Source organism: Girardinichthys multiradiatus, chromosome 20 (assembly GCF_021462225.1).
Source record: "Girardinichthys multiradiatus isolate DD_20200921_A chromosome 20, DD_fGirMul_XY1, whole genome shotgun sequence".
Lineage (NCBI taxonomy): Eukaryota > Metazoa > Chordata > Actinopteri > Cyprinodontiformes > Goodeidae > Girardinichthys > Girardinichthys multiradiatus.
In genome coordinates, this window is record NC_061812.1 from 39224053 (window position 1) to 39244434 (window position 20382).

Below are 20382 nucleotides of genomic sequence, written 5' to 3' on the forward strand. Positions count from 1 at the left end.
TATGTATTTATTTCACTATTTTTATTGATTCGAGGCCTTCAATGCCATTTCATTTCAAGTTCCACAACACAGCTGGCACCACTGGGTTAGGTCAGGTATATGGGTACGAAATGGCAAAAAATCGAAACGACCAGAGCCATTCGCTGGGTTTCCCAGCATGCAGCTTGTGTGGCGACGTCCAGGTCACATGACACCGTCTGTCAACAGGAGTGGGCACCGCCTGGTCGGGAAGCAGCTGGATATGTCCGAGCTATTCTTTCTTCTGTATAAAAGTCTCTTTTTCATAGACTTTTCTGAGCGTCATGAACGACTGGACAAGTTCCGTGTTTGACGTAATAGATAGTTAAAGTTCGCTAGCCTAGCATTAGCTCAATGTAAATGAACAGTGTGCTTAGAGGCTAAAGATGCAACTGCTAGCAGCAGTAGCTGAACCGCTTTAAACTCTGAACGAAACAATTTTCACTTAATGCTGTTTGACCTACACTGTAGCACAGGTTAGAGGAACTATGACGTCGGTTCTTATTTGTTTTGCTAGCTACATAGCATATATGTAGCCACAGTGTCCGTTTCTAACTAAAACACGCAGGTTGAGGAACAGTTACTGTCCTGCACAGATCTTCTGAACCATCTATGGCTTTTTAATATTGCAACTTCTTGTTCAAACAGCTTTACTTCCTGAATGACCGGGGCAGCTATGGTCGAGCGCATATATGAAGCAGTAGAATGAATATAAGCCTTCAGAGGCGATGCAACCATCTTTCACGGAGAACTGCTCAGCTTGACATATCCACCAGCTGACTAACAGTTACCGGGGAGAGAACTGACTCTCTGTAGGAGAACCCCTTCATTTAGTAGAACAGGCCGGATACTCTGTTGCAATGGCTGCTGTAAGTGGTGGAAACACGCTCGGATTGGTGGCGCTGGCAGCCGGTCCGGGAGGAGCGGCTCTACCGGCGGTGTCCGCGGCCAACACAACGGCGGCATCCTGGAGCCCAGCGCCGGGGACAGATACCCGGGGCTGCGAGAACGGCGCCCTGATGGACTCTTTTGGTATTTTCCTGCAGGGCCTTTTGGCTGTGATGGCTTTCAGCACGCTCATGTGTGAGTATGATCCAAAAGGCTGCTGCGTGTCGGATATCCGACACCGGCTGCTGATGTAGCACCACTGGATTATTCCAATGCTGTATTGATCTCAGTTGGCAGCATAAAGGCAGGCTTCTTTCTCTACCTATTCTGGCAAATATTACTTTTGATTGCCCATGATAGATCCTGCTACTCCCAGCTTCAGACTGCTCTGAAATACTATCAAAGTTTTCTGTTCTAGTTTTGTCATGCACAATTTCTAAACATTGGCATATGCGAGGCAAACCAAGAACAAAATGAAGCTGGCTAAATCTTGGCTCTTTACACTTTGCTCAGTAACATTCTTGTTTGTGCCATCAAAATATCAAGCAGAAGTCTTCATTTTACTCCAATCTTTTTGTATTTTGCTTCAAGGCATCCAGATTTTCTTCAGACTTCAGAAAAGGGTTCGTTAGCAGAGAAAATGGTTGTTGCTTGTCTTGATTAGTGCCTTGCAAAAATATATGTACATCCCTTTTCACATTTTGTCACATTACCTTGAATTTCAGTGTGTTTTATTGGGATTTTATGTGATAGGCCAACACAAAGAAGTGCATGATTGGAAAATTGAACGAAAATGATGCATGGTTTTCTTTGCATTTTTTTATTCTAATACAAATCTGAAAGAGAATCACCACACCATGATGGATATCACTACCCTGTTCCACTATGAAGATGGTGTCTACAGGGTTATGGGCAATATTTCTCCCACGCATGATGCTGCATGTGGGCCAAAAAGTTACATTTTGGTTTCATCTTACCAGAGCTATTTAGCAAAATTGCTGTAGACTTCTTTTGGTTTTGTTCAACAATGATTTTCTCCTTGCCACTCTTGCATTAAGGCCAGATCTGTGGATTGCACAACTAAAAGTTGCCACATTCTTTAACCTGTGTGCATCTCTGTAGCTCCTCCAGTTACCATTGGCTTCTTGGCTGCTTCCCTGATTAATGCTCCTTGCATAGCATGCCAGTTTAGGTGGATGGCCACATCAGACAGGTTTGCAGTTCTGCCAGGCTCTGTGCTTTCAGATGGAAACTTTAAACAGTGCTCCATCAGATGTTCAAAAGCTTGGGATGACTTAACCCTGCTTTTAGCTTCTCAGCAACTTTCTCACGGACTTGTCTGCAGTATTCCTTCTTCATGATGCTGTTTGCCCTCTAATGTTCTCCAAGGCCTTAAGAGAAGAACTGCATTTCTACTGAGATGAAATTACACGCATGTGGAGACTATTTAATACAGGTTTTATTCTGAAGGCAGTTGATGGCAATGAACTTTATTTAAGGATGTCTGAGTGAAGAGAGTTGAGTACAAGCGCAGGATGCGATTTTTATTTTATTTTTATCTGTAGGAAAAAAAACAACCAGAGACAATGAGGCATTTTTCCTCAAATTCACAATTTGTACTACTTTGTCCTGGACAATCACCAAACATTTCGGTAAAAGGTTTGATCGGGACACAACGTGACAAAATGCAGGTAATGGGAATTTCCTTTTAGATTCAGTTAAGTGCTTGCTTTTTAAGTTTTAGAGTTATTTTAAGTAGAATTTAAACAATTTTAATAGTGCAGTACATGTCACAATATACAATACAGTTCCTCCACTAAAATCCTGTATCCAAATGAGTTCTGAGACTTTTTTTCATAAAAGCACCACAGACACTGGCTCTTTATGAATCAAGTCCATCTTCCTTTATTACTCCACACTTAGAGATGACAACATGCCTTTTGCTCTTGTCAGCTGCAGCTGTTCCGATCTAAAAGTCAGATGGTCCAGAATAACTTAAGTCTGACACAGGAAGAGGCAAAAATCTGTTCAAAGTGCACAAACTACTGTGACTTCAATAATGCGGTTGAGAATTGGTGCGCTATTTATTTGTTTGCACAAAGCAGATATTTGGATGAGAAGGAGAAGTTGAGACTTCTACTTGCATTCACAACACACCCGACTGCACTTTGCAGGGTGTTTGGTCTGAAATCAGTGTTGAGATCACAAACTGAGGTCATCGTTTGTAGTGTTATTTTCCCCATCCCAAAGACGCCATTAACTCTCAGTTAGAATTTGCAGAACACAACAGCTCTTAAAGCAGTTTCACAAAAGTGAGATTGCTACTATGTATTTAGCTTGTAGTATCATTAACTTTCTACTGTTGACTATTTGTCATCAGAGACAAAAATAAAACAGTGCAGCAAACAAGTGACTCCTGTGAAGAGAGGGAGGACCTTGATTTGTGTTAGGTGTCTCATTGCTGTCAGTTGCAAGCCTGTTTGTTCAACACTGTTTTAGCTTTAAAATACCCTAATCTTTTTTTATCACTGCCCAATCAGCTGCTATTGGTTTTACTGTAGACTACCATGATGCATTTTAATTTGCTTAGAGATTAGAAATTATAGTCTGTTCCCCTTCCTCTTTTGACGTGGTAGACACGCTTCCTCCCTCTCTGCTCATAAAACTAAAAAAGTAGTTAAAATTGTTGTTTAAAAATGTTTCCTATCTCTTGCTTGACAGGTTTTAATTCTCACCCTAATTCACGACAAGCCATGCATTACTTGTTTTCGCTTGTTTAAGTGAAAACGTGATGGATTTCCTTTGGTTATAATATATGCATTTCTCTGTTGGTTTCACTGGACTGTTGTAAAATGTCCCCCGTCTGTGTGGGGCTCTTTTCTGTGCAGTAAAACGCTTCAGGGAGCCCAAACATGAAAGGAGACCCTGGAAGATTTGGTAAGTCAGATGAGGTGACTACAACTAAAGCTTTGTGCCAAAGCATCACTTCACTCTGTCTGAGCTTCCTTGGAACTTACTCGGCTGCCTCTCTGTAGGTTCTTGGACACCTCAAAACAAGCAATCGGGATGCTTTTTATCCACTTTGCAAATGTCTATCTATCAGACCTTACAGAAGAGGATCCCTGCTCGCTGTGAGTATTTTTCCAGGAACACTTTACCAAGAAAACGTTTTCAAATAATGATTTAGTCCTGTAACTCTACAAGGAGGTTGTAACATGTTTTCCTTTTGTTACACAGATACCTCATTAACTTCTTGTTGGATGCCTCTCTGGGCATGCTGCTCATATATGCAGGAGTAAAGGTTGTCAGTGCTATAGTTGAATGGAGGCAGTGGGACGCTCTGCGTTTTGGAGAATATGGTGAGGCCAACAAGTGTGTGTGCCTGTGTGTGTTTTCTCAGTGTCTTGGAAGAGAAAGCACTGTCTAAACTTTTTGTGTCCAGTAGAGGGCAGTAGTTGCTTTCTCTCTCAAAGTGAATTACCTTTACAAAGAGTTTATCACCTATAAACTCTGACATAATGCACATTACAATCAAATATTCATAAAATGTTTGTTAAATGACTCAGTTATGTTTTGTATGCTTATGTATAGGAGAGCCAGTGCAGTGCACTGCATGGTTGGGCCAATGTGTCCTCTACATCGTCATCGTGATGTTTGAGAAAGTTCTCATGATGTTGGTCCTTCTTATCCCCCAGTGGAAGAAGGTAAGAAAATGTTAGCTATTTATTTAACACCTTTTCCTAGGGTCATTTGTTCAAGATGAGACAAGTACAGTGCCTTGGAAATGCATTGATGCCTTAAACGTTTGTTACCTGATGACCACTAATTTCATCTGATTTCATTGTAATTTTGTGATAGACCAACACAAAGCAGTGCATAATTGTGTAATGGTACAAAAACGACACACGGTTTTGGGATTTTTTTACAAAGAAAAAAAAAACCGGAAATGCGGCATTCATTTTTATTGACCTCCTTTACCAATTGCCTTCAGAAGTCACCTAAATAGTAAATGTTGCCCACATGTGGATAATTTTTGTTCTGTGAATATGCTGTTCAAAGTCATTGTCTCAAAGTGGAAAAAGTATGATTTAACTTAAGAGTTACCAAGAAGTCTATGGTAATCTGTCAGCAAGACCATTTTTAATTTGTACATTCTACACATCTGTCCTGTTTGAAAGTGGCAGGAAGAAAGCCATCAATGAAAGAAAGCCATAAAAAGTTCTTTGTGCAGTTTTGACACAAGCCATGTTGGAAACACAAACAAAGCAAACAAGGGAGATGGTTCTTTGGTCAGATGGGACCAACATTGATCTTTTTGACCTGCATGATAAATGCTATCTGTGGCACGAAACTAATACTGTACATAGAACCAAAGTTTCAGTTGGTTCCTTCCCAATCCTAATCTTTGTTTGTATTGGTTGTCTTATTTTACACTGTATCACTTTCTACTGTCCTCAGTATGATTCCTTCTGTAAGTTTTATCATGACTTGTTTATTTTTTTTTGCTGTCAATAGATGCTACATTATGGTGATTCCTATATGTTTAATATTTTTCCCAGCTGGCTCTCCTCAATCCCATAGAGAATCCTGACCTGGAACTGGCCATTGTCATGCTCATCGTTCCATTCTTTGTCAATGTAAGTCTGCTGATGCTTTGTTCTGCCTGTAGGTCACACAACCTCCTGTTAGTTTATAAAGGTAAAACTTTGTTCTTGTGTGTATTGTTTGGTTGTAGGCTCTCATGTTTTGGGTGGTAGATAATTTCCTAATGAAGAAGCACAGGACAAAAGCAAAGATTGAGGAAAGAGATGAGGACTCGCGTGGGAACAGCAAAGTTCGCTACCGACGAGCACTTTCTCATGATGACTCGGAGTCAGAAGTAAGTGTGAAATATGACAGTACAGCAGACAGCTACGTTAATGACCTCCTTTTAATATTAAGTTTCTTTCCTTTTTTTTAATCATATCCTGTCGTGTATCAAAACTTCATTAATTCCAGATTCTACAAGCATCAGAGTGGTCAGGCCACATTGACTTTATAGTAAGCTGTGTTTATAAAATCTTCAACCCTATTGAGTAAATTGTGTGTTGGTGTGTGTGTGACTTTGGGTGAGCAGATGTGTAGAAAAACGGTATCTTTCTGTTTCTCTACAAACAACCCTGAAATGCCTGTGCATTATTGTAAACTATGGATACTTGCTTTCACTCATAAGGGTTATGGAAAGGCATCTTTTATAGGCTTATAACGGCTAACTGTGCAATCATTTGTCTATGGAGTTTTGAGGCCTTGCAAAACTTTAGACTTTTGCATGTGATTGTTTTTTATAAAGTTAGTTTAAAAAGATTTAAAGAATTTCCCACTTCTGTTTTTTTTTTTCCACATTGTTACAAAGTCAGTGTCAGTTTACAAAGCATTATTTGACAGGAGCCACACAAACAAAAGCTGACTTTGTGGTCTATCTCACTTCCTTCCCTCTGTTCCAGTAGAGCACAGGTTATGCTGATTTAGGGGGTGGGAAGGCAGCCTTCCATTTCTTGTGAGGGCCAGTGGCGCAATGGATAACGCGTCTGACTACGGATCAGAAGATTCTAGGTTCGACTCCTGGCTGGCTCGATACTTTTTCCTTATTTTAGACCTTACGCTACACATATTTAAAACATCCTTATGGTATACACATTTTGGAAACAGCGCTTGTTAGTACGCTTTGTACTTTTTTATGGTACATAATCTTTTTATTTACCAGGAAACTTGAAATTTCCTGTTTATTTCTACCTTTATTTCAAACCGCTCTTAACCATGTTAACAAAATCAGAGAGAGAGAGAAAGACTGCACTCATTGGTTGATTTATGAGTTAGTCACAGAGAAATCTGGTCTGTCCCGGTCTATTGCGTCATGGGCTTGTGGGCAGATGGCTGTACACAATGGGCCTGTGGTGCAATGCATAACGCGTCTGACTACGGATCAGAAGATTCTAGGTTCAACTCCTGGCTGGCTTGCTTTTCTTTTTCCCCCCATGTTGTTGGTTTGGTTGACGTGCAGCAGCATTTCATTCTGAGTGTCAATATCTAAAAATCCAACAGCTCTCTAACTGTATTCAAGTAGCTTTATACAGTGAAATAAGTAAAACACAGTTTTGTACCAAAATGTTGTTCCAATCTTATTGCTGCTTTTTAAATTTGTTTGTAGTCCAGTGTTACTGATTAAGGGCCAATTAAAAAAAGTTATTGGTTTGTGCATATCTTGTAAGACTAATGAGATGAAAACTTAAATCAAATGTAGCTGGTTGGGAATCAAATGTACAGGTCCTTCTCAAAATATTAGCATATTGTGATAAAGTTCATTATTTTCCATAATGTCATGATGAAAATTTAACATTCATATATTTTAGATTCATTGCACACTAACTGAAATATTTCAGGTCTTTTATTGTCTTAATATGGATAATTGTGGCATACAGCTCATGAAAACCCAAAATTCCTATCTCACAAAATTAGCATATTTCATCCGACCAATAAAAGAAAAGTGTTTTTAATACAAAAAACGTCAACCTTCAAATAATCATGTACAGTTATGCACTCAATACTTGGTCGGGAATCCTTTGGCAGAAATGACTGCTTCAATGCGGCGTGGCATGGAGGCAATCAGCCTGTGGCACTGCTGAGGTCTTATGGAGGCCCAGGATGCTTCGATAGCGGCCTTTAGCTCATCCAGGGTGTTGGGTCTTGAGTCTCTCAACGTTCTCTTCACAATATCCCACAGATTCTCTATGGGGTTCAGGTCAGGAGAGTTGGCAGGCCAATTGAGCACAGTGATACCATGGTCAGTAAACCATTTACCAGTGGTTTTGGCACTGTGAGCAGGTGCCAGGTCGTGCTGAAAAATGAAATGTTCATCTCCATAAAGCTTTTCAGCAGATGGAAGCATGAAGTGCTCCAAAATCTCCTGATAGCTAGCTGCATTGACCCTGCCCTTGATAAAACACAGTGGACCAACACCAGCAGCTGACACGGCACCCCAGACCATCACTGACTGTGGGTACTTGACACTGGACTTCTGGCATTTTGGCATTTCCTTCTCCCCAGTCTTCCTCCAGACTCTGGTACCTTGATTTCCGAATGACATGCAGAATTTGCTTTCATCCGAAAAAAGTACTTTGGACCACTGAGCAACAGTCCAGTGCTGCTTCTCTGTAGCCCAGGTCAGGCGCTTCTGCCGCTGTTTCTGGTTCAAAAGAGGCTTGACCTGGCGAATGCGGCACCTGTAGCCCATTTCCTGCACACGCCTGTGCACGGTGGCTCTGGATGTTTCTACTCCAGACTCAGTCCACTGCTTCCGCAGGTCCCCCAAGGTCTGGAATCGGCCCTTCTCCACAATCTTCCTCAGGGTCCGGTCACCTCTTCTCGTTGTGCAGCGTTTTCTGCCACACTTTTTCCTTCCCACAGACTTCCCACTGAGGTGCCTTGATACAGCACTCTGGGAACAGCCTATTCGTTCAGAAATTTCTTTCTGTGTCTTACCCTCTTGCTTGAGGGTGTCAATAGTGGCCTTCTGGACAGCAGTCAGGTCGGCAGTCTTACCCATGATTGGGGTTTTGAGCGATGAACCAGGCTGGGAGTTTTAAAGGCCTCAGGAATCTTTTGCAGGTGTTTAGAGTTAACTCGTTGATTCAGATGATTAGGTTCATAGCTCGTTTAGAGACCCTTTTAATGATATGCTAATTTTGTGAGATAGGAATTTTGGGTTTTCATGAGCTGTATGCCAAAATCATCCGTATTAAGACAATAAAAGACCTGAAATATTTCAGTTAGTGTGCAATGAATCTAAAATATATGAATGTTAAATTTTCATCATGACATTATGGAAAATAATGAACTTTATCACAATATGCTAATATTTTGAGAAGGACCTGTAGGTCACTGAGGCGAGGGAGCTAATGTGCGTTCACTGAATACTGTCTCCAGGTTACAACATGGGACTGCCACCTGGGGGCAGTGTCAGGAAATAAATCCTACTGGTTTCTGCTGTTGGTCCTGATTGACCTCGTAGGCAATCACATGCTTTTTGGTTGAGAGTAACAAAACAATAAATATGCTTTTTTTCCTCATAGCTTTAATTAGTTGTGTTCTTTGTCTGATTTTTAAAATGAGACGTTTTCAGCCCCTCCCAGCTTGTAAATATGTATCAGCAGTGAGTCTTTGACCTATGCCTGTGATGCCCAATGGTTAGACCAGGCGTCAGCAACTTTTACAACCCTAAGAGCCACGTTTGCCTTTAGTTCAGCTAAACAAAATTAGTTTAGAGTCACAAAACGTTGATCACTTAAAATGGGTTGTTTTACAGTACCTGCTACAAGAAATTAGTTTAGATTTTTAAATTAAAGAACAAAAGCATTTTTTATCTATAGTAGGTATTATAAAAATAACTTATTTTGTTTCAGTTTAATACATTTTCTTCTGTGGGACATTTAGTTTATATATCCATCCATCCATTGTCTTTTGCTTATCCGGGGTCGGGTCGTGGGGGCAGCAGCCTAAGCAGAGAGACCCAGACTTCCGTCTCCCCAGCAACGTGGGCCAACCCGTCCGGGGGAATCCCAAGGCGTTTCCAGGCCAGCCGAGAAACATAGTCCCTCCAGCGTGTCCTGGGTCTTCCTCTGGGTCTTCTGGTGGGACGTGCCCGGAACACCTCACCGGGAGGCGTCCAGGAGGCATCCTAACCAGATGCCCGAGCCACCTCAATTGGCTTCTCTCGACGTGGAGAAGCAGCGGCTCTACTCTGAGTCCCTCCCGAATGACCGAGCTTCTCACCCCATCTCTAAGAGAGAGCCCAGACACCCTCCAGAGGAAACTCATTTCAGCTGCTTGTATCCGTGATCCCGTTCTTTCGGTCACAACCCAAAGCTCATGACCATAGATTAGGGTAGGGACGTAGATCGACCGATAAATCGAGAGCTTCGCTTTCTGACTCGGCTCTCTCTTCACCACGACAGACCAGTACAGGACCCGCATTACTGCTCACACAGCACCAATCCGTCTATTGATCTCCTGCTTCATTTTTCCTTCATTCGTGAACAAGACCCCAAGATACTTGGACTCCTCCACTTGAGGCAGGACCTCCCCCTCCCGACCGGGAGAAGACTCTCTAACCTTTTCCAGCTTAAGACCATGGCCTCGGACTTGGAGACACTGATTCTCATTGCGGCCGCTTCACACTCGGCTGCGAACTGCTCCAGCGAGAGCTGTGGATCACGAGCTGATAAGTCAATAGGACCACATCATCCACAAAAAAGTAGAGATGCGGACCAAGCTCTGACACTGGTCATACAGGGACCTAACAGCCCGTATCGAAGAGCCTCCAGGAAGTCTATTAGTCTATATAGACGGTGATATAAAAAATGTGTATTTTTCAACCTGCTGATTAAAAAAAATTATTTGTTAAACAGAGTATTTTTACACTATTAGTGTCATTCTTTGTGGAACTGTTATGGATATATTGCATGGAATCGCCTAACAAACACTGCTAATTATAGCGTTTATTTAATTACGTTTACATTTTAAAACATTGCTCAATCCTTTAGCATTTATTTGAGAAAGTTATTAGGATCCACAGCAGACCCTTGGGCTGGATTCGGTTAGCTTTTTGAAAAACTGCATAAAATCTCATCTATGACTCGTACTCGTACTCGTCATCTTCCGCTTATGTGGGACCGGGTTGCGGGGGCGGCAGACTCAGCAGAGACGCCCAGACGTCCCTCTCTCCAGACACCTCCTCCAGCTCCTCTGGGGGGAGCCCCAGGCGCTCCCAAGCCAGCCGAGAGACATAGTCCCTCCAGCGTGTCCTGGGCCTCCCCCTGGTGAGACGTGCCTGGAACACCTCCCGAGGAAGGCGTCCAGGAGGCATCCGGTATAGATGCCCGAGCCACCTCAACTGGCTCCTCTCGATGTGGAGGAGCAGCGGCTCTACTCCGAGCTCCTCCCGGATGGCCGAGCTCCTCACCCTATCTCTAAGGGAGTGCCCGGCCACCCTACCGACTTAGTGCCGGCAATGCAAACCAAACTCCTGCTCCGCTTGTACAGAGATCGGATGACCCCTAGTAAAGGGCCCCCGATTCCATACTCCTGGAACACCCCCCACAGGGCATCACGAGGAACACAGTCGAATGCTTTCTTCAGGTCCACAAAACACATGTAGACCGGTTGGGCAAACTCCCATGAACCCTCGAGTACCCTGTAGAGGGTCATTTATGACAAATTGTAAAATAAAAACACATCCTGCATATTTCTCTTAACAAAGATATAATGAAAGGAATAAAAAGAAGAAATGGAAGGATATATTCATCAATTTTTTAAGAATGTGACCTGTACCAGTGTCTTGAGGGTGTATTATTTTGCCATTATTTATTGTTTGTTGACCATGTGTGTTGATGAGAACCAACCAATGTTCTGCCATGATTGTGTGGATAAATAATTGGTGGTTTTTATCATCTTGCTAATGTTTAAAGACGATACAGAGACTTAAGAGCCATGGTCATTCTTCAATGAACCCCTGAAGGAAAAGTTTCTTTTTTTTTCTTTTTGAAAAGGTCTTTCAAAGAACAGGGGCAAACCTTAAAACTAAAAATGTTTCCATCTTCCTGTTCCTCAGATCCTTTTCTCAGCAGATGATGAGATGGATGAGTCGGATGAAGACGATGTTCGTCGACTCACTGGTCTGAAGTCTGTGAAAAAGAAAAAGCTTCGAATGGGGATTCCTGTTTGATCAGTTTGGCCACCTTTATGGATAAAACCGTTTTCTCCTCCTCGCATCATAAGTCCATCTACATTCCCTGAAACCTCTACAAACCATAGCAGCTTTTGCTCCTCTTCCAATACGATATTGTACTGGAGTTTCCTTCTCTGATCATTCCCAGGGGATTGGTATGCAAAAAAAATGGTTTTGATTGAATTATTTTGCAGGTTCTTTGGATTATTGCTGCATGTCATCATGGCACTTTGAGGGACCTCTTGTGTTTGTAGATGGATTGAAAATGGGAGATTCCTATCAAGAACAAAGTGCTAAAATAGTAGGAGACAAATAACACTAGATTACTGACTCGACTCACGAGTATGAGATCATTTCAGTTTGTGGCCTCGAGAGACAGAAATGCAAACTAATCTGTCTGCTGTATCTCTTACATTTCCCTACATGTCCCTTTTGTCCAGTGGTTCCCAACCCTGCTCCTCAAGGCCCCTTGTCCTGCATGTTTTAGGTGTCTCCTTGTTGCCACATGCCTGACTTAAATAACCAAGTGATTACCTGGCTGCAGCAGCACTGATGGCATGCAAAGAAGGCCTTGCAATCATTTGAATCAGGTGTGCTGGAACAGAGCCACATTTAAAACATGCAGGACAGGGGCCCCTGAGGACTAGGGTTGGGAACCACTGCCTTTGTCCTTTTGTCTTCTCATGTAGATGTACCACCATGGCCTGTGATATATAAACTGTATATATGTGAGTGACAGTGTGGACATTTAGACACTCCTCCACCCATAAACAATGTTTTGGATGCAGCCTTTAACACTTCCAGCACAGTAACAAACTAGTTCTGTAAAGCTTCTGTGTGAGATTACTTTAGTCAAAGGGAGTCAATAAATTCATGCAGTCTTAAGAAAAACTGTACGTAACAAACTAGGACTGCAAAGTGCTTTCTAATGTCAGCTCAGCCACTGATGTGTGCCAGATGCCATTTAATGAAGCACTCATTACATTTTTTTTTTTTTTGTATTCCATTTAGTTTTGGATTTGTATTTTCTTGGGCCAAAAAGATGCCTCTGCTTGCCTGCAAAGTGTTTTTCATTCCTGCAGAGACTTTGTAAAGGAGCTCCTTTTTTGAACAGGTTCAGAACTTTCTTCTGTGTTTTGTTAATGTCTTTTTGTGCGTATCGTGGTTCTGTTTGTTCAGGCTGAAGTTCATGTCCCCCCTTTATCACTTCGTATCTCTGTTTGTTCTGTTTTTACACCTTGACCCATCATCCCCGTAAACAAACCAGCTTGGGGTTATTTTGGTATTTAAGTATTTTGATCAATTATGGCAATAGAGAACGTTTTACATTTTAGTTTTGTTTTCTAATGATATTTGTTTTTTAATTATTTGTTTATGAGGTCCTATTTTCACTAATTGTGGTTTTTCTGATTTTTGCTTGGCCAGTCGACTCTTATGAAATGTGACAGATTATGACCTCCTCAACCCAAAGTTGTAGCAGAGCTTTTACACAAAATGAAAAAGTATGGAGTTCTGCTTCAGTATTTTCCAGGGCAGGATAAGAATGGAAAAAGAAAACTGATTAGGAAAAACACCTATTCTGAAATTCTTTATCATTGTCCTCCTTCCTTCAGTCTTTTTTTTTTCTTTTCCTTCCTTGTGTCCTTCCTTCTATCCTTCCTGTTTTCCCTTATTTCCCTTTCCTCTTTGGGTTATTCCTTCTTTTTGTTCTTCCTGTCTGTCTCTGCTTTCTGTAGTTTCCTTGGTCAATGCCTGCTCACTGTATATAAAAAAATGGCTGCCATAGGTCATTAGTCAACTTTTGTACTTTAACTCTGGTACTCTGGAATTTTCCCTTGGAAAATGTGTAGGAACGCTGAACTAGGAACGACCTCCCAATACATATTTATTGGAGTCGTATAACCAAATTCTCTTATCGTGAGCTATAGATAATAGAAAATTACTTAAAATCATCTGTTGTAAAAGTAGGTATGAAACGTCCCTAAGGCGTGTATATATTAACTGTACGAAATGTCCCAAGGCAGACTGCATCTTTTTTTCAGAAACGAAACGGTGAAGAGGTGACATGACCAGCGCCTGTTTGTATGTTTTTGTTTCCTTTGCCTGTTTTAAGCGGAGCTCCAGATCTTCAAGCATGAAGCAGCATCTGGCAGGCTCTGATGTTCAGAATGTGACTTGCTCTGACCTCTAAACTGTAAACGACGAGTGTGGACCAGAGAGGAAGGATGTGTGAGAGGTGTGTGTGTGTGTGTGTGTGGCAGTGTATACTTCCAATATACCTGCAATTACAAGCCTGGGATGAGATGAGTTCTGGTCCTCTTTAACTGTAAACTGGGTTACATAAACTGTGAAAACTTCTTTGCTTGTCATGTTTTCATTCATTGTTTTGGCACATTTGGCATGAAGTGACAAATGGAAAGGTGAAGGCATCTTTGCAGCATTTGCTTTATCTCTACAGCTCTTCTCTCAACCAGGACAAAGAGGTCTTGTGGTATTTTAAAATCTTAAACTATTAGACAATTACAGGACAAGTAATTTATCATGATAAAAAATAAAGAATGATGAAATAATTTGATTTTTCTCTTTTGATTTATTTCTTTTTTATTTTAGGAGCAAATATTTCCTTCCAACTATGTAGAGAGAGTTATGTTTTCTTTAGTAACCAAAAGTAAACCCATCATAGCTGGTCCTAGCATAATAAAATGTGCCATGCTTACTATTTACATGTGAAAGAGGGCAAATTAGCAGTTAGAGCTTATAACGTGTTTAGGATTATGTGTCTAAAAATTCCTTGTATGAAAATAGCCTTTTCTAAATATTAAATGTGTAATTTTGAAATGTCACAAACTTCAGAGCATGTTACCCTATTTTTTCTGTCGCAATAGCATGCTGCGTGTTTACAGATCTGAGAAAAACATGTGGGCGGTTGTAACTTGGCATATTAAAGACCCTTTAAATGGCAAGAGAGGGATGTGTTACCACGAACTAGAATGCTGACAGGCTTACTGTGTCAACTGACTGTTTAGCGGCTCCATATTGATTTTAACTAGGTTACTGTTTTAAAACTCGCTTTAAAGTGTGGTTAAATGCGCCACATTTTCTTAATGCAGACTCTCAGAGATGGAGCATCAGAAGTTAACCAGGCTCAACTCCTGATGGAGGATCAGAAACATCCAACACAAGTCAAATAAAAATGGATTAATTAGAACTCAAAGTCAATACTTGGGATCAGACCTGGAAATGCTTACTTTGAAGCTTCATGTATGATCTCATGATGTAGATTTTTTTTTTTTTTTTTTTTTGTAAGCAAACTAGGGAAACATCACAGATTAGTTTAGGTATAAATGCTGAAGTCTTCTGTGTCTGTTGAAACAGAACACCTAGACCTTCATAAATGATTTCAAGTCCTGCTAATTAAAGTAAACATTTGAGGAGAAAAGTCCCAAAACTGAAATGATACCTTCCCAGCTTTCATCTCTTAGTGATTCTAATAAAACTTAATGTGATATTTTCTGAAGGTGTGTGCTCATTTTCTGATCTGTATTACATCGCGGCACCAAGTGTGTCATTTAAAAAAACAGTGAGTCAGTTTGGCCTCCATCATATGGGAAACACCTTTCTAATTTAGGATGCTGTCTAGAGTGGTGACTAATATTACTTTAACTGTTTGCTCATTATTGTTCATTTTGAATTTTGACTTGAATATTTAATTAAACATAGAAAATATGTACAAATAAAATTTGTAAAAGGATTAATACCCCTCTCCTGTCAGTTTAATTTGAAAGCTGGGCATTTTTTTTCCCTTGACTATATAGCCGTTACTCCCCAGTTTTGTTGGTTCCTGTTTTAACCGTCTGGAAATGCTTTTCACAAGCTCCAACACCCAACATGGAATTAATTGTGGCTTAGATCAAGTTGTGGCAATCCCAGCCTCTGAAGCAAGCAGGTGTTTCTAGGCGGTGGACCTTCTTCATTTTCCTTTTATTGCCAGTAGCGTCTAGAATGATCAGCTGTCGGCCTGTGAGCCTTTGGGAGACCCATTCCAGCTGCACCATCCCTCACGTCACTCCTAATAATACACACTGACAACAATGTTTGGAGGGTCTGCCTGACTCACGGGGTGAGGACCAGGACTATATATAATGTTGGGCTAGAACAGAAAGCACACACAGAGCAAAATAACAATCAGCCCATCAGAACAGAGACCCTGAAAGCAGAAATAACCATGTCACAGGTAGATTATATCAGATGTTTTGATTTCGAACTAACATTTAACAGATGGTTCATGCTTCCCAACAGATTTCAACATTACGTTCTTGCTGTCCCACACTTTAGTCAGGCGAGGTGAAAAAGAAGAAGCGGCCACCGATGAAGGAGGAGGACTTGAAAGGAGCTCGCAGTAAACTTGGACTGAAGGGCGAGGTCAAAAGTAAGACGTATGAGGTCATGGTGGAGTGTGGTGAGTACCGTCTTTCAATAATGTAGTTTCACTCTGACAGAAACATCAGGAAAATGGTGCAACATCATGATAGGCTTTTAAAAAAACATGGTTTTCCTCTTTTCATAAGTGTGGTCTTTGTCCAAAAAGAGTGAGATGTTTGTTTTATGCAACGTTGGCCTGCAGAGTTTAAAGATTTGGACAGGGGTTGGAGGAAAAAGCTGTAAGCGGTTTATGAAAGGTTAACTTGTAAAAGTAGAGAACTAGAAATACAGAAACATTTAAATACTCATAATTTTCTGAAATCATGAAAGAAAAACTTTATAATCAGGAAGTTAAGTTGCCTATGATAATGTAAACCGATAAATACTGTTGTATTCTTCATTCTCGTTACAAAATTATGACTTTATTTATGACTTTATTCATCGCGTGCATGAACTTTTAATAAAAAGTAAATATTCCCTGACCGGGAATCGAACCCGGGCCGCGGCGGTGAGAGCGCCGAATCCTAACCACTAGACCATCAGGGACTGACTTATCGTAGTGCATCGTGATCTTTGTAAATGTGATGTATCGTGACAGATGTGAGTGCATTTTAAATTTGTAGAGTTTACAATGAATCATATCAGATCCAAGAGTCACAAGAAATCTTGATGAAATGGTTGCCCGGGTTGCTACACGAGATTTTCCTGGTAAGATAACCTTGAGTAAAATTCTACAAACTGTAATCACGGTATTTGCACAAAAAAATTTAAAACTCAATTTCTACCATGATATGAGTGTTTTTATTTAAAGAGAAAGCAGCTATTATCCCAACTGCAGTCAAAATAATGTAACAAATTGATTGTTACAACTTACATAACTGGTAAACAGGAACAGCAATTTCTAGTTATCACTAACATTTATTAGGAACATAAACATACTCTAAGTGCTTATTTCAAATAGCATCCATTTTGCCTTTGTGATCTTTATTGCTTAACACTGGTAGTCTAAAAAACTGGGATTAGGTGATTAATTAGTCAGGCTATCTGCTCCAGTAGCTAGCATGTGGTCATCTGTTTATCAGACAAGCTGCTTATAGCTTGCTAAATGTTTCTGCCTTTGAAAATGTTACTATTTATCATAACTGGCCCATATCTAAGTTGGTATAAAACAGTCATCTAACCATGAGGAACATTTGCAGTTTACATTTGCTAAATTTCATTAGGTATACAGCAAAACTTTTATTTCAACTTACCTCCAGACCCTTTACACAGTTCTAACTTCACACAGTGTCTAAAGTGTTTACTGCAAAACTCCAGGGAAAAATTGAGTAGGGCTACAGTTTGAGCCTTTACTTATTTTTCTCAATGGTACCTGCTGCTGATATAATGAACTCAGCAAGTAGGGGACATTTTTTTATACTAAAACATGACAAAAAAGTAAACTAAACGATCATATAAATAATATCGTAATTTGCCCATAACCCTGCCTTGACCTGTTGTTTCAGCTGCTTTACTTTTCTTCCACTAATAGAGCAGTTAATTAGGATGAACAGTCTCTTGGTTCAGGTACCTGTATTTAAAATATGTCTGACTTTCCTGTGTTCAGAACGTATGGGGAAGGTGGCTCCATCTGTGTTCAGCGGCGTGAGGACAGGAACAGAAACAGTTCTTGCCAAGCCTGATGCTCCCAAACATCCTTCAGCCAGTGTCTTCAGCAAGTAGCCACACAATTAAAGAAGCAGCACTAAGAGAAAGAAGTGCTGTAGTCTTTGCCTTCACAGGCCAGAACTGGATGGCAGTCTGTAGAAGTGAATATTTGTGAAGTTTTAGAGGGATGAAAACACTAGTTTTGTTCAAATAGTGTATTTTGATATAAATGTTGTTTGTGCTATGTTTTGCTTTTTTGTATTTGCCCATCTGTTTGAATAAATAATTTTCCTGTTTTAAAATGCATTGAATATTTAATATAATTTGTGAATTTCCGAGAAAGATGTTACTGATGTGTGTGCTGTGCTCTTTTTGTATTTGCCTGTTTAATTGTTTTGTCTGTCTCATAAGGCATGGTTATCACATAGTAACCATGGGTAAAAATACCGTAATACCGTAATTTCATGGTGTCACATATTAATGCAAAGATGTTGGACTAAGATACATAACATGATCTGAAACAGTTATTTGTAACAGTCAGTCTGGGATTAAAGCCTCAAGGATGGAAATAGCCTGTGCTCTTCTTGAGTATCACGGTATTATAAGAAAACATACAATAATAATAATGTACAGTACACTAATTCCATGTCTCTTACTTATGTATCTATAAGCAGGTAACTGTAACAGATATGTAATAAGAGCATTAGTGTTTACAGGCAATGTTAGATAGATAGATAGATAGATAGATAGATAGATAGATAGATAGATAGATAGATAGATAGATAGATAGATAGATAGATAGATAGATAGATAGATAGATAGATAGATAGATAGATAGATAGATAGATAGATAGATAGATAGATAGATAGATAGATAGATAGATAGATAGATAGATAGATAGATAGATAGATAGATAGATAGATAGATAGATAGATAGATAGATAGATAGATAGATAGATAGATAGATAGATAGATAGATAGATAGATAGATAGATAGATAGATAGATAGATAGATAGATAGATAGATAGATAGATAGATAGATAGTATCCCTATGAGCCATTGTGAAATGATTATAATGTTTTTCTGTAACAATAAGACAAAGACAATTCAACTCACCATCTTTAAATTAAAGATTACAGATTATCAGTTTTTAACTGACTCAGAAGAAATCTAAGTCAGTATTGATTATTCTGTATCTGTCACTTTATCATTTCAATCGCAGGGCAACACTTGCCAGATATAATTAAGACTGTCACACAATTTATTTAGGAACAAGGGTTTGCAGGGGTAACCTGTATTTGTACGTGTCTATTTTAATTTATGTGCAATAAAAGCTTGTCCAATACTGCTTCATTCTTTCATTCTTCTTCAAGTTACAGTCTGACAAAGGAATTTCTTGCATCAGTTTGTGCAGGCTTTATATATTGAAAAGGTAGGGCATTCTGATGAAGGAATTTAGTGCATCTACACAAATATATAAAATGGGTAGGATATTCTGGTGGTTTTAGAAAGCTTTTCGGCTTTCAGATAAATTGTTCCAATGCTACACATAACTGCTATCCCGTCACTTGAAGAATGATTTCCGATCATAATATTTAACATCAACACTAACCGGTGTGTTTGTGGCATGTAAACAGGATGGAAGCAGTTTTCGAAGGGTAGCATCGACAGACAGATATAGCTATCTAGACACAAAACCCCCATGGAGCCTGGGCCCCCTTAGGACCCAGGCTCCATGGGGTAGCACTGTTGGTAGCACTGTTGCCTTGCAGCAAGAAGGTTCTAGGTTCAATTCCAAGCCAGGGATTTTTCTGCATGGAGTTTGCATGTTCTCCCCGTGCATGCGTGGGTTCTCACCAGTTACTTCAGCTTCCTCCCAAAGTCCAAAGACATGCCTGTTAGGTTAATTGGTAACTCTAAATTGCCCTTAGGTGTGTGAATGAGTGTGTGCATGGTTGTTTGTGTGTTGCCCTGCGATGGACGGGTGACCTGTCCAGGGTGTACCCTGCCTCTTGCCCATAGACTGCTGGAGATAGGCTTCCTGCGACCCACTATGGAATAAGCAATAGAAAATAACTGACTGACTGATGATTCCATGCAGAAATGCTTCATGACATTTAATCAATCCTATTAAAAACATGAAAATACATCAGAGATGCATATCAGTAAATTGAAATATCTTCAAAGTGTTAATTTATTGTAGTCACAACAGAAAAGTTTTAAAATGACATAATCATTAAAAAGGGTGAAAAAGAAAATATATAAACTAGGTGTAACAGTCTCATAGACTGAAAGAAACTATCTTTGTAATGAAACTTTAATTTACTGAGATACCCATTTATTTTCATCAGAAACATAATGTTGGTCTCTAAACTTGAACTAATAAGGTTAGTGAAAGATAATATAGTTTAAACAAAAAGATTAGTCATTAACATAAACTGTTTATTAAACAATTAGAAATACAGAAAATTGGTGAAAATGATATTTATGTATACTGGTTCCTGCACAGCTTGCTGTATATACTGTAAGGACCTTTATATTCTCAGCATAGCGAACTCTTAAAGCCTTTCTGCTGTAAAGGAACTTGTTCCCTAAACAGAAAGTTCCCCCAAGACCAGATCTGACATTAGGTACCTGAAATAC

At 40.0% G+C, this 20382-nt stretch overlaps 1 protein-coding gene and 2 non-coding genes across 4 annotated transcripts; 2 read left to right on the plus strand and 1 right to left on the minus strand.

The window, feature by feature from the left end:
• The first annotated feature begins 174 nt into the window (after positions 1–174).
• Positions 175–18043, plus strand: LOC124856911 (store-operated calcium entry regulator STIMATE-like). 2 transcript variants are annotated; one of them, XM_047347867.1, is made up of 10 exons: positions 175–1101; positions 3795–3843; positions 3942–4037; positions 4144–4265; positions 4498–4610; positions 5466–5543; positions 5642–5785; positions 11552–11659; positions 16004–16127; positions 17697–18043. In XM_047347867.1, the coding sequence occupies exons 1-10, from the start codon at positions 879–881 to the stop codon at positions 17810–17812; spliced, it is 1173 nt and encodes a 390-aa protein (XP_047203823.1). In that variant the 5' UTR covers positions 175–878; the 3' UTR covers positions 17813–18043. The 2 variants fall into 2 exon arrangements, with proteins under 2 accessions (XP_047203823.1, XP_047203822.1); XM_047347866.1 differs by lacking the exons at positions 175–1101; positions 3795–3843; positions 3942–4037; ... (3 more) ...; positions 5642–5785; positions 11552–11659 and adding an exon at positions 15779–15902.
• trnar-acg lies at positions 6447–6519 on the plus strand. The gene has a single exon. It is a non-coding gene; the product is annotated as a tRNA-Arg (tRNA).
• On the minus strand, positions 16565–16636 carry trnae-cuc. Its single transcript has one exon. It is a non-coding gene; the product is annotated as a tRNA-Glu (tRNA).
• Positions 18044–20382: the final 2339 nt, after the last annotated feature.

Coding starts and splice junctions, on each gene's coding strand:
- LOC124856911 (XM_047347867.1), top strand. CDS start 879: ATGGCTGCTGTAAGTGGTGGAAACACGCTCGGATTGGTGGCGCTGGCA. Junction 3,844..3,941: donor AGGAGACCCTGGAAGATTTG/GTAAGTCAGATG, acceptor GCCTCTCTGTAG/GTTCTTGGACACCTCAAAAC. Junction 16,128..17,696: donor TGAGGTCATGGTGGAGTGTG/GTGAGTACCGTC, acceptor TCCTGTGTTCAG/AACGTATGGGGAAGGTGGCT.